Genomic DNA, 12,307 nt, shown 5'->3' on the forward strand with positions numbered 1-12,307 from the left:
ACTTGTGACCCCATGAGGGACCCACGCTGGAGCAGCCTGTTCCTGAAGGACTGCACCCTGTGGCAGGGACCCACGCTGGAGCAGTTTTTGAAGAACTGCAGCCTGCAGGAAGGACTGACGTTGGAGAATTTCATGGAGGACTGTCTCTTGTGGGAGGGACGCCACGCTGGAGCAGGGGAGGAGTGTGAGGAGTCCTCCCCTGAGGAGGAAGGAGTGGCAGAAACAACTTGTGGTGAACTGACCGCAACCCCCATTTCCCATCCCCCTGTGCCGCTGGCGGGGAGGAGGTAGAGAACTCGGGAGTGAAGTTAAGCCCAGGAAGAAGGGAGGGGTGGGGGGAAGGTATTTTAAGATTAGTTTTTATTTTCTCATTACTTTACTCTGGTTTGATTGGTAATAAATTAAACTGATTTCCCCAAGTCGAGTCTCTTTTGCCCGTGACGGTAATTGGTGAGTGATCTCCCTGTCCTTATCTCGACCCACGAGCCGTTCGTTATATTTTCTCTCCCCTCTCCAGCTGAGGAGGGGGAGTGATGGAGCGGCTCTGGTGGGCACCTGGCATCCGGCCAGGGTCAACCCACCACAAGAAGACACTGGAAAAATGCCATTTGTATGCAATGTCTGTTCTGCTGATACTCATGTGTTGTAACCGAGTCCGATATGTGCAGATACCAATTCATTTCAGGGTTGCAAAGTGAAACTGCATGTCACTGTAGGACTGATCCATCACATGGGGTACCTCAGAAATGAGCTGCTCGGCACTGAAGATGAAATAGGCTTTTCTAAAAATAAGGACAAAATGACTGGGAAAATCTTTATGGTTTCAGGGGGAGTCTTCAGAAGGCTCGGGAAATCTGGGATGATCTTTCTCTTTCCCAGATAGTGAACCACAGCTAGTGGTTACTTGTTGTTCTTACTGCCCTGACGCAAACCTGGCTCAGCAGCAGGGAGCTGTGGGAGAGAAGTGGAGCCGCTCTTTAGGCACCATGTACTGCTCAAGCAGCTGCACTGCATCTTCTTTGCCAGAGGCAAAACGGGGAGGAAACCTCCTCTGGCAGCCTTGGCTACCGCCTACATGCATAACTGGTCCTGTCTGGAAGAGACAGTTGGAAAACTGGGAATCTCTTCTAAGAGATTTTGGGAGTTTAAGATAACATCCCCAGTAGCACAGACTTTCAGAAATGTGGTGAGCAATTAGAAATTACACTGCCCTTTACTGCACCGATGCACTTCCTTGGGGACCCAGCAGCAGGTCAAGCAGACAGGAAACAGCATGAGATTAACTGAAGTCTTTTTTTATGAAGATCTGCTTGAATTAAACTGAAGGTGGTCCCCAGAGATCAATAACTGCTCTTCTAACTCCTCCTGAAAGCAACAGCTGAGTTGCATGTAAAATACAGTATCAGCTGTTATGCCTTCAAAGCGACAATAAACAAGTGTTTAATGGTGGTTTTGACGTTGTTCAGATCGAACAGCTTGTGAACGCATTTTTTGCAAAACATTCCAGGGTGGGAATCGTGACAGAAGAGGACACTTTCTTCGTGAAAGAAGAGGGTTTCCATTTTAACACTTTTTCGAATCCCTGTGACTTTGTGCTCTGCATATACAGGAGTGTAACATCCACTTTCTTCTCTATTCAGGAGAGCCGTGAGAAGATCCATTTCGTGCCTGGAGGTCCAAAAGAAAACGTCTCTCACTGCTGCGCTTCCTTCCATGAACAAGCGGGTTTCTTTGTTGCAAACGGCCTGCTCTCTGCTACACTTCCTAAGGGAAGTACACTACTTCATAAACGGTGTACTTTGTATGTTGGCGTACAGCGACATGTTACATTTAAGTCATTCCACCAGTACAGCATCCACATTTGCTTTATGGCTTTATGCATGGTGCTGGAAGTATTTGTAACCACAACAGCATGCAGATTGAATTTTTTTTAAAAGTGAAAAGTTCTGCCTAACCATTAAAGGTTTTTGCCATTGATACTTATTTCTTACTTAGCACTTGTCTATGGAAGAACCACTTGACAGGCACTGCAGATCTGCCCATTCCCCTCAGTTCCCAAACAACGGGTGTAAGACATGAAAAGAAAAAAAAGAAAATAAACAAAAAAAACGTGGCAACTTATAACCTCTTTTGCTGGCCTTCATAGACTCCCTTCTTGCTGCTCTATTACTAAGGCTCTGGAAGGACCCCGGAACCAAACCAAGCTTGCTGTTGGGATCGAGGCAGAGAGCAGAAAGCCAGGAAATTCAAACTGTACTGTTGTCTCTCACCTTAGGACCGACAACTGAGTACAACTCCACCGTACCTAAGGGTCAGAAGACACTGCATTGTACGTTATAAAAGCAACATTACCGTTAACATTAGTATGCAGCTGTTGAAAGTGCCTATCGATCATGTTTGTTGGTGGGCACTCAAGTTGCTGATAGGGAGTGTGCCTCAGCTGCGTGGCACCTGTGGTTTGATCGGTGACAGCAACATCAATAGGCCATGGAAGTTTGCAGGACAGCAACTAACTCCGAAGACACTGTGCTATGTTCCCATCCAAAAATATAACGTACATATCCTCTTATTCGTCCCTTCGGAGAAGGTTTGTAGCGCACAGACTGTTTTAGAATTTAGTTTTATGAAAAAAATTTGCAACAACTCAAATATATGTTTCCCAGTGTTTTACCCAAAACATGGATTTTTCTGCATTTTTCCTAGTTGGCACCAATACTGCTAACAGTGGTAAAGGACCATTAAAATAATGAACCCCCATATCAAGTGAAAAACATCAAAGAACATGTAAGTGATTAAAGCGGGAATCTCGAGAACACATGCTCAGCTCAGCAATGATAATCTTGCTTTGATTAAGCTTGACTAAAAAGGATTTTTTCATTACTTGGCTGTGAACCTGCTCATCATGCAGAAATAACTAATGGGATAGTGGGGGCTTTTCGAGCACGTCGGGGGTTCTCGGACGTGCCCTGCCTGTGAATCCCGCCCCGGTGGGACCCGAGGCGTTTCGGGTAGTTTCTGCACCCTGCCAGAAGCCGCAGTTCCAGTCAGACACCGGCGTTCCCGGACACCGGGGCTTGCTCTGCCCGTCTCCACCCGGCTGGGGAGGCCGACCCGCGCCGGCTGCTGGCCGCCACTCGCGCGCTGCGGTGGCGTCACGCCTCCTTCCCCTCAGCGCAACCCGCCGCAGCGCTCCCACGCTCCCCTGCTTAACGGCCTTTCTCCACACCGCGAATCGCTGCCCCGCCGGGGCGAAGCGACCTCTCCCACCCCGCTCTGCCCCCGCAGGCCCTCAGGGCGCCAGCCCGCGCCGCCCCCCAACGCGGGGTTACAGCGACAGCGAGGCCGCCGGGCTGGGTCTGCCGTGCGGTGCGCAGCTCTGGCTAACGGCCCTGACGGTCACATCGGCGGCCCTAACCGCCAGGCTCGCGGCCTCGCCCCCGGCGCGCGCCACGGCCCAGCCGCCACCGCGCCACCGCCGACGCCCGCGGCGCTCGCCCCGCCCCCCGCAGCGAGGCGGGTCCGGGTCCGGCGCGGCTGCGCCGGGGCGGGGCGGGGCGGGGCGGGGCGGAGCGGCGAGCGCTGCGCGCCGCCCGCCGCTGCCCCTGGAGCCGGTACAAAGTGACCTTGGCGCCGCGCCCCGCCCCCTTCCGCCGCGCTGCATCCGGGCGCTCGCCGCCGGCCCCGCCGCGCCTGCGCAGAGACGCCCCAGCCCGACGGCTCTGAGGTGCGGCAGCCGGAGCGGGTGAGTGGCGGCCTCGCGCCATCCGCCCCCATCGCCGCCCCCGCCGCCCCCTCACCCTCTCCCTCTCTCCGCAGAGACACCGGATTGTGGCCCCCGGGACGCCGCCCGCTAAGATGTTCGCCTGCGCCAAGCTCGCCACCTCGCCCTCCCTGGTGAGTGGGGGCGCCCGGGCCCGCGGGGGGCGCCCGGGCCTCCTCGCCGGCCGCCTCCTGGGCTGCAGCGGGGGCGGCGGCGGCGGTCGCGGGGCGCCCGGGGGTCGGGTGGGCCTCTGAGCCCCGGGGCAGGCCCCTAGGACGAGCCCGTACCGAGGGCTGCCCGGCCGAGTGGAAGGGGTGAGGAGCGGGGGCGAGCTGCGGCGGGGCCGGGTTCTCCTTCCCGCCTCCTTGGCGTGGGCCAGGGCCCTGTGCCAAGGTGAGGGGCCTTCCCACACGAGCGGCGAAGGGGGAGGGCAGCGCAGCGAAAAGCTCTTGGGCCTGGTGCGCTCAGCTCCTTGCTGTAGGTCAAACTCCAGCCTGTTGCTTGTCCTACACAAGGCCGGGATTTTTTTGCCCTTGCAGAGACAAGGGACGATCCTTCTTCAAAATGTCCTCTCTAGCCTGCAGAACGGCTTTGTTTTGCATGGTGTAGGCATAGGTTTCCCCTGCAGGAAGAGCTTTGTGCAAGAGCCGGTATGACCTTAGACTGCTGGACGCCCAAGGACACATGCAGGCCGCTTGTGAAAGAGGATTCATTCATTTATGCCTCGCTAGATTTAAAAGTCTAGGTTATGTCTGTGCATTTAACAACTTTGGAATTCATTTTGATGGGTTTTATTTTTTCATTTCAAAATGTATATTGCTGCCTGGTGGTCTGTCTGGCTTTTTTGTGCTGTTTTGCTACATTTTCTATCGGTATAATGCATGTACAGGCTCATTGAGTGATGTAGCTATTTGCAATAACGTGTCCTGAAAACAGTGCTATCAAATTGCATGGCAGTGTTTGCTTCTGTATCGTTTATTCAGTATCCAGCTATGCAGAGGTTGCTGTCTGTCAAGTAAGACAAATGGCTTATAATCTTACAGACTATCGTATGGGAACACCTGTGATCAAATGTTTCTTCTTCTATAGCTTTTTTCCTCCTCTTTCAGATCCGTGCTGGATCAAGAATCTTGTACAGACCAATTTCGGCATCTGTGTTGTCTAGGCCGGAAGTCAAGACTGGAGAGGTACCTTATAAACAAAATTCTGTATCTTCCTAAATTACCTGGTGAGCCTAAATGTCCTCAACCTAGAGTTCACTTGTACTAACTCAAACATCTATAGTGTGAAACTTGCTTTAAGTCAAACACGTAATAATACTTGTTGCTTTCTTGCTGTTTCCCCTGAGAAGTCTTTCACATTTAAAGTTGATTGCTTTCAGGTGGAACAGGTAACATTCTAAGTTTTTAACTCTTGGTTATAGTCTCATGACTTGGAAGAGGAACTAGACGTTGGGTCTAACACAACTTTTAAAACTTCAGAATAACACTATGAAAGTGGTCATAGAAAATGGTCTGAAAATAATGTTTTTTTCATGTTTTGTTTTCTTAGGGCAACTCAGCACTTAATGGGGCCCAAAATACTGTCTCCCGACTAGCACTTAGAGAATTCCAGACTAGTGCTATCAGCAGGGACATTGACACTGCTGCCAAATTTATTGGTGCTGGTGCTGCCACAGTAGGTGTGGCTGGTTCTGGTGCTGGTATTGGAACAGTCTTCGGTAGTCTAATCATTGGTTATGCCAGGTAATCAATCTCTCTGTTACAAAACTCTTGAATTGCATGCAGATGTATCTTGAGACAGCACCCCCAGATAAGCTAAGTTGTAGTAAGGATGATGACACTGTAATGAGTTCTGTTAATAGTTACTATTAATGATAAGCATGGATAAAAAGAATCATATGAAACTGTAGTATATTCATCAGGATGGCTGTATGGTTAAATTCAGAACTTTGTACACTCTACCTGGAGAAGAGACATGAAAGAAATGAGATCACTAGATTTGGTCAGTGTTTCGATCACTGAAGTCCAATGTTTCAGGATTCAGTTCCAGAACGGAATTAAAAATCTAGCCTGGATCTTTTCCCACGTGAGAGGGGAGGAGAAGTCCTAAAGAGAAACTGTATGAAAACTGATAATAAGTAATGTGAGGTTTAGACTTAGTAGTCAGGATTGTTACTTAGAAATGGATGCTTAATTCATTTTTCTAACACGTTCAGCTTTGCATCTCAGAATATGTAATTATCAAATGAGTAATCATTCCTTCTGGAAATCTGAAGGGGGTGAGGATTTTATAGTAGGGGCGAACTTCTTCCAGATAAGTTTACAATGTTCCCGTAGTAGGAATAGTTCATGTGGTATCATGGAAGAGCAGAACTGATACAGGCATAAAAAAGCTTTACTGAAGGTTTTATGTTCTTCATTACTCTTCCAACCAGTTAAGACTTAATTAGGTCTTATTTCTTAAAGATTTTTAAGCCTTGCTGAAGACAAGGAAGTTCACTTTCCACTTGAAGAAACTTAAGTGTTTTCAGTACAAAACTACTGTCTCCTTTTTTGAGTTCGGCATGAACATGCCAATAACAGATTGTAGAACATTACTTCACAGTATTATGTTGAAGGTTTTTTTTCTCTCACACCCTTCTTAGAGGGATAATTCATTGCATTTTTGCAACGAACTGCTGTGTATTTCTTTTTTTTGCTCTAGATGGTTTCAGTTCCTGTATTTGTCTGAGAGCTACTTAAAATGTTATGCACAGACTTCCTTGGAATATAGTTATAATGTCACAGATGTGAAATAAATTTATAAAGCATAATGCTGATAGTTCCTGCATGGGAGGATGTAGAGAAGTCAAATTCAAAAGCATATATGAATGTAGTCACAAAAACTGTGCTCATTTGGAAAAGCCATATACAATCTGCATAACCTGAACCTAGTCTTAATTGCCAAGTCATTTGTCTTCAGTGAAATCCTTACTAAAAATTACTTCTGCTTGGATTTATTGGGTTTTCCTGTTACGGAATCTGTGGCAAGGAAGTATGAGGTTCTGAATCTGTCAGATGCATTAAGCTGTATGAAAAACGTACTAATTCTAAAGATAAAAAGGTCTTACACCTTCGCTTTCTTTTAGAAATCCTTCTCTGAAGCAGCAGCTGTTCTCATATGCTATCCTGGGATTCGCCCTGTCTGAAGCTATGGGTCTCTTCTGTCTGATGGTTGCTTTCTTGATCCTATTTGCCATGTGAAAGGAGATCTGCCTGTAATACTGGCATTGGAATGTAACTCTGCATTTTATGGGACTCCCCAAAATGTTGGTGTCATGGAAATTGATGCTATTTCCAAAGTCATTTCATTAAAGATAACAACTTTAACTGTCAACCTGTTGCCTGCATTTATTATCTTTCTCACTAGGATACCTGGAAGACAGCATCTTGTTATTCAGTCACCATGTGTTTCTCCTGATAATGACATATCACATAGGACCCTTCAAACAATGACTTCAAGTCAAACATTTTATTTATTAATATATATAGAGGAGTGTCACTTGTTTATTAAAATTAATGTGGCGTATCTTTGAAAGATCAAAGGATACACGGATTAAATGTGAAAGGCTATACTACTAGCCTTGTTCCTTCACTTATTTCAAACTTGCCCAGAGCTGTTTCTTCTGTGTACAATTTGTTTTTTCTCAGGCTAGCTGGCACATAAGGTGTTCTGGTACCTCTTGATAGAAGAAGCTAAACACAAATCCATGAACAAATCCATAGGAAAGTTCTCTTTGCACCAGTTTTCAGTTACACTATAAATTTTGATCACCATGGTAAAAATTTTCCACTTGGTTCTGAGCAGTGTCCCAGCTGAACTAAACTAACTACTGCTTTAGATTGGTCCAAGGCGTTTAATGGCAGCACATTGATATTACACACTTAGGTACTGCATTCTTGGCCTCACCTAATTAAAAGGGAGAACTTCCAGCTTCCTGATTTTGTAAAGTCAGCCTTGTGTTATCTCCCAAATTCTTTAAAGAGCAGTAGGATCAAAGCATTTTTAATAACAAAGTATCTGCAGCACCAAGCTTTGCTTCTCACAATATCTGCCTTTTAACAATCTAAATGCATTTACAGTGTTGTCTACACTTACAGCAACATACTCTGTGCTACTATATACTAATCTGGTGGGGGGGTTGATAGCATCTCAAACTTTATTCAGAATATTAAATAATAGATGTGATCATTCAACAAATACAAGCTGAACTTTGGAAGAAGGTAAGCAAGCTGGTTACGAGCTATGTCATCTTGCTGTTAAATGGGTGATTACTGAATTAAATCTAGGAAACTTATTACTGTAAGCTGCCTATCCTTAGGGAAATGGAGAAATGACTAGTGGCTCTCAGATCAGTGCAAGGTGCAGGTAAGACCTTTGTTTTCATCTGAATTCAAACACCAAATTAGTGTTCATGTAGTCTAACTTGGACCTAGCATGAGAAGCTACTTTTCCCATATGTTCTTAGAAGAAAATGGTTGTCATCTCAAAAGGATTAAAAGTTGCCATGTAAACCCTTTTATATATCTGAGGTTTAGGAGTGTAGAATATGCAGCATCTTTAAATATTCATCTCTGGCACAATATTAATAGTGCCTTATATGAATAGGTCTGGAAGTGGGTTTTGGGGCGGGGAGGGGGGTGAGGGAGAGGTACGAGGTAAAGCATATTGTAGCTATCTTCCATGTGGTCTGTGCTCACACTGGGTTTTTTTGTGAACCTACTATTTTCCATTCTTGTAAGCTATTCAGTTACAGAGCTGACATACAATGCATTTGCCCTGGATGAAAGACAGATCACGATTACTAGAACTCCAGGCTAAAGCTTATCTGTGTACTGCTGTCCTTCTGGTGGGTGATGAACTTTGTTCTGTTCTTTCGGTACTGTAGAGATCTGTGCAGGCATCTGAGGTGGCAATCCGTATTTCCTAATGTTGTGGACTAGTCTAGTGGACTAGCTTAATTCAAGCTTCAGATTTCCATACCACTGGATTTGGCTAAACAAGGGGTCAGATGTAGCTCCAGCCCTGTTAATCATACTTACCAATTTGTTTACGTATAAAATGGTTCTGCTGAGTTACCATTGTGTGTTTGGTGTAAAGAGAAGTTCTGGCTAAGCTATTCCTCCATAACCTCAATAAGAAAGCCGTCTGAGTCACCATGAGCTACTTGAATCAGCTTTGAATAATGATTTCTGGATTTACATCCCATCTTTTCCCATGTGGTTCACCCTGTCAACGTGTACCCTTTTCCCCACGATCAGCCTTGTCTGAAAGGCAGCAGACATCTCAGGTGACCCTGTATATAGATGTAAAGTCTGTTTATTTTACTAGTGGCATCTCCCCAAGTTTGTTACCTTTTGACTCGCTCTTAGACTCGTGAACATGGGCCAAACCCAAGCAAAATTGCTATTAGGTTATGCCAATCTTGAAAGAATCATATCTCAGTGTTACAGATAAAGATTAAGCAAGGTCTTTCAAAACATGGCAACAAACATTCACGCAGGGGATCATCCTCCTTATAGACAATAAGGGGCTTAGGAGCAATGGGCAGATTTTCACATCTGAATGATCACAGGGCACATTGACTCCCTTTCTCTGTTGCTCTATTTTCGCTGCTCTTGAAAAACAGCTTGGTCTCACAGCTTGGTCAATTTGAGTGGTCTTACAAAAAATTCTCTCAGTTTTCCTAGAATGCCCACAAAAGAAAACTATAGTTGTGTAAAAGATTAAACTTTTTTTTTTTTTTAAATCTTTGCAGTGATTGGGCAGCAGCAAGCTGTCTAAAAGGACTCTTGATCTTCTGTGTAAGAGTTTACATCAAGAAATCTTTTTCATAGGTCAGAGAAGCCAGATACAAAGTCCCACAAGGCGATACTGTAGGCTTCACTTTCCTGAAACCTTTGTCAGTTTTTCTGACACGGACTGTACTGACCTTAGAGACTGTCAGCTCGGGAAGATTCACGTTGTAGATTCTCCAGATGCAAAGACTGTGTTCATGTTTCAGTGTTGAAGATGGAGCCAGCTGGAACGGAGGTCTTCATTGTCGCTGAGTAACTACTCTGCCTGCTGTCCCAGTAGATCCACCATCATTCCACCTGCGATGGTGATGTACACAACAGTGTTACCCTAATGTATAATGAAGGAAATGCTTATGTTGCCAATTACGTTCTTAAATTATTGCTGCAGGTAAAAGTGATTCATCCTTTCCATCCTGCTGCTTTCCCTCTGTTGATGTTTTTTTGCACCAATATCAGACTGAGGAAAGGCAAAGAACTTGCAGTTCAGTTCTCTGTTCGGGACTGATGCTGCCATGGGATGGTAGACCTAAACCACTGAAAAATATTTGTTTCCAATACAGCTCTTAGTTTCTCTGTGAAGAAGGAAGTAAGATCTCTGTTCCTCTCTTCTCTTTGCGCTCACGTTTGAGCCCTTCACAACACGCTTACAGTGAAGAATAATTCCACCTCTAAGTAAACTCTACTTTGATGCAGTGTTTTTTATCCTACCTTATCTCAAAGAACTTTGCAAAAGTGCTGTACAGTGCTCACCCGAACAATTTACAAGAAATGGAACATGCCATATTGTCTTTTGCAAGTGCAGGAAAACTTAGACATAGTGGAATTTACTGGAATACTTCTTTTTTAGAAGTATTTTTTTCTTATTCATAGTCTCATACTCTCAGGTCAGTCTCATAACAAGACAAATGATATGCAGACACAGACTTAAAACCTCACCTTTTATTCAGAGCACATACTAGCTGACATATATGATAGTGTTGACATATGTGATTATGATATTTTTTAACTCATCCGAAATGCTGATTACTTCTGTGTTAAGTTCAGGTAGAGATACGGTGCTGCAGCGTTGTTGGTACAGCGTTAAATAGGGTGAAGGTTCAGCGGCAGTGTGACTTCAGGCATGCCCGCCGTTCCTGCCACCAGAGGTGCGGTGCGCGGGGAGGCCGGGAGCCCAGAGGAACACAGCCGCACACCGGTTTGGTCTGATTATTCCCCAGCTGCGATGCGACCGGCGCGTTAAGCGCTGGCACGGAGCAAAGCCTTGCGGCCCTTTCATCTCTGCCCGCCTTCTGCCGCCTGCCCCGCCCGCAGCGGCGCGGTGCTCCGCCCGCCGCGCTCCCCCGCAACGGCTGCGCGAAGCCCCGGGGGCAGCAGCCTCACCCGGCCGGCGGGGCGGCGCACGGGCAGGAGCACCCCGCTCCCAACGCGGGGAGCGGCGTCACGCGACGCGATTGCTGCCGTTAGCACGGCACGGCGGCCCCTCCGCGCGCGGGCGGAGCGGCCCCTGCTCCGCTACGGCCCCGTGGCGGCCGCGCCCGGCCCCGCCCCGCCCCGCCCAGGCGCCGGCGCTTCCGGCCGCCCCGCCCCCGGCCGCCCCGCCGGCATCCCCCAACCGGCGGCGCGCGCCGTCCTTCGCCCCGCCCCTCCCCGCCACGTGACCCGCGCCTCCCCGCGGCCCGCGGAGATGTCAGCTGAGCTATCGCGAGAGGCGACGGAAGCCTGTAGGGGACCCGGCCTTTAATGTGCGGTTCGGCCCGCGTTCCCGGGGTGAGTTTGTAAACAGCGGCGCGGCCCGGCCCGGCGGCGGCTCCTCCCTCTGCGCTGCGGCGGCGCCCGGGCGGGCGAGCGAGCGCCCCGGGGGCGGAGGGGAGGGAGCGGCCCCGCTCGGCAGTAGGCGGGGGATAGCCGGGAGGCAGTAACATGGCGCCGCCGCTCCTCTCCACGGCAGCCCCCTCCCCCACCGCGGCCTGCGGCTCCCGCCGCCCCTAGAGCCGGGGCGGGGCGGCCCGGCCGGCGCGGCAGAGACCGTTACCCGCCCGGAGGTAGGGGTCCTGGCGGGCGCCCCGAGGGAGCGGGGCGGGGAGGCGAGCGGAGGGGGCGCAGCTCCCCGCGCCCCGCATGCGGAAGCGGGCTGCCCCGCGGGGGCATCGCCGGCACCGGGCCCGGGCCCGGCCCGCGGCGGGGCGGGGGTGAGAGGCAGCGGGAAGGGCGGGAGGAGGGGGGCAGCCGGGCCCGGCCCTTCCGCCTCAGCTCCGCTCCAGGGAGGCCTCTCCCTGCATCCATCTTCTGCCCTGAAGGGAGGTGCGGGTCCGTAGCCGGCGCTGGTGCGGGGGGTGCCGAGAGGGGCAGGGTGGGTGGGGTGTCGGCGGGGTGAGAACAGCTTTTCTGCACCAGAGGGAGGTGTTGGCCTGCCCGGGATCTGGCCCTGGCCGTGGCCCTTCTGGACCAGTCGCCCCATTGACTTTGCCTGGTATTTTGCATCATGCCTCTCGAGTTGTCTTAATAAAAGGTCTCTGAAGCTTTCCCGTGAGAACACACCTCGCAGACCCTCAAGCAGTGGTGGCTGCACGATGTTTTGGGCACAAATGTTTTATGCCACAATGCAACTTGATGTTTGGAGTTAGGGGATATGTGTGCTGCCATGTTGCTTCTGCAGTCTTATTCGTTCTACGATCTCTTTGCGTCCCTGTTCTTGGAGTGAGATCCA

The 12,307-nt window shown here is 49.1% G+C and overlaps 2 protein-coding genes across 3 annotated transcripts in view; both read left to right on the plus strand.

The window, feature by feature from the left end:
* Positions 1-3,652: 3,652 nt before the first annotated feature.
* Positions 3,653-7,138, plus strand: ATP5MC3 (ATP synthase membrane subunit c locus 3). The gene is made up of 5 exons (XM_082312417.1): positions 3,653-3,742; positions 3,817-3,894; positions 4,870-4,947; positions 5,312-5,505; positions 6,891-7,138. The coding sequence occupies exons 2-5, from the start codon at positions 3,856-3,858 to the stop codon at positions 7,003-7,005; spliced, it is 426 nt and encodes a 141-aa protein (XP_082168543.1). The 5' UTR covers positions 3,653-3,742; positions 3,817-3,855; the 3' UTR covers positions 7,006-7,138.
* A 4,126-nt stretch (positions 7,139-11,264) lies between these two features.
* ATF2 (activating transcription factor 2) overlaps positions 11,265-12,307 on the plus strand; it is a 51,757-nt gene continuing 50,714 nt past the window's right edge. The window contains exon 1 of one of the 2 annotated variants that reach the window (XM_082313930.1): positions 11,265-11,367. The gene's annotated coding sequence lies outside the window, so the exon portion shown is untranslated. Of the gene's footprint in view, positions 11,368-11,443; positions 11,643-12,307 lie in introns of those variants that run through there. The other variant, XM_082313931.1, reaches the window with a different exon arrangement.

The sequence above is a fragment of the Platalea leucorodia genome (genome assembly GCF_965183815.1).
Source record: "Platalea leucorodia genome assembly, chromosome: 5".
NCBI classification, from domain to species: domain Eukaryota; kingdom Metazoa; phylum Chordata; class Aves; order Pelecaniformes; family Threskiornithidae; genus Platalea; species Platalea leucorodia.

Bases quoted from the DNA above. Each gene is read 5' to 3' on its own strand.
- ATP5MC3 (XM_082312417.1), top strand. From the start codon at position 3,856: ATGTTCGCCTGCGCCAAGCTCGCCACCTCGCCCTCCCTG. The intron at 4,948-5,311 runs GTACCTTATAAA...TTGTTTTCTTAG, and splicing joins CGGAAGTCAAGACTGGAGAG to GGCAACTCAGCACTTAATGG. The intron at 5,506-6,890 runs GTAATCAATCTC...GCTTTCTTTTAG, and splicing joins CTAATCATTGGTTATGCCAG to AAATCCTTCTCTGAAGCAGC.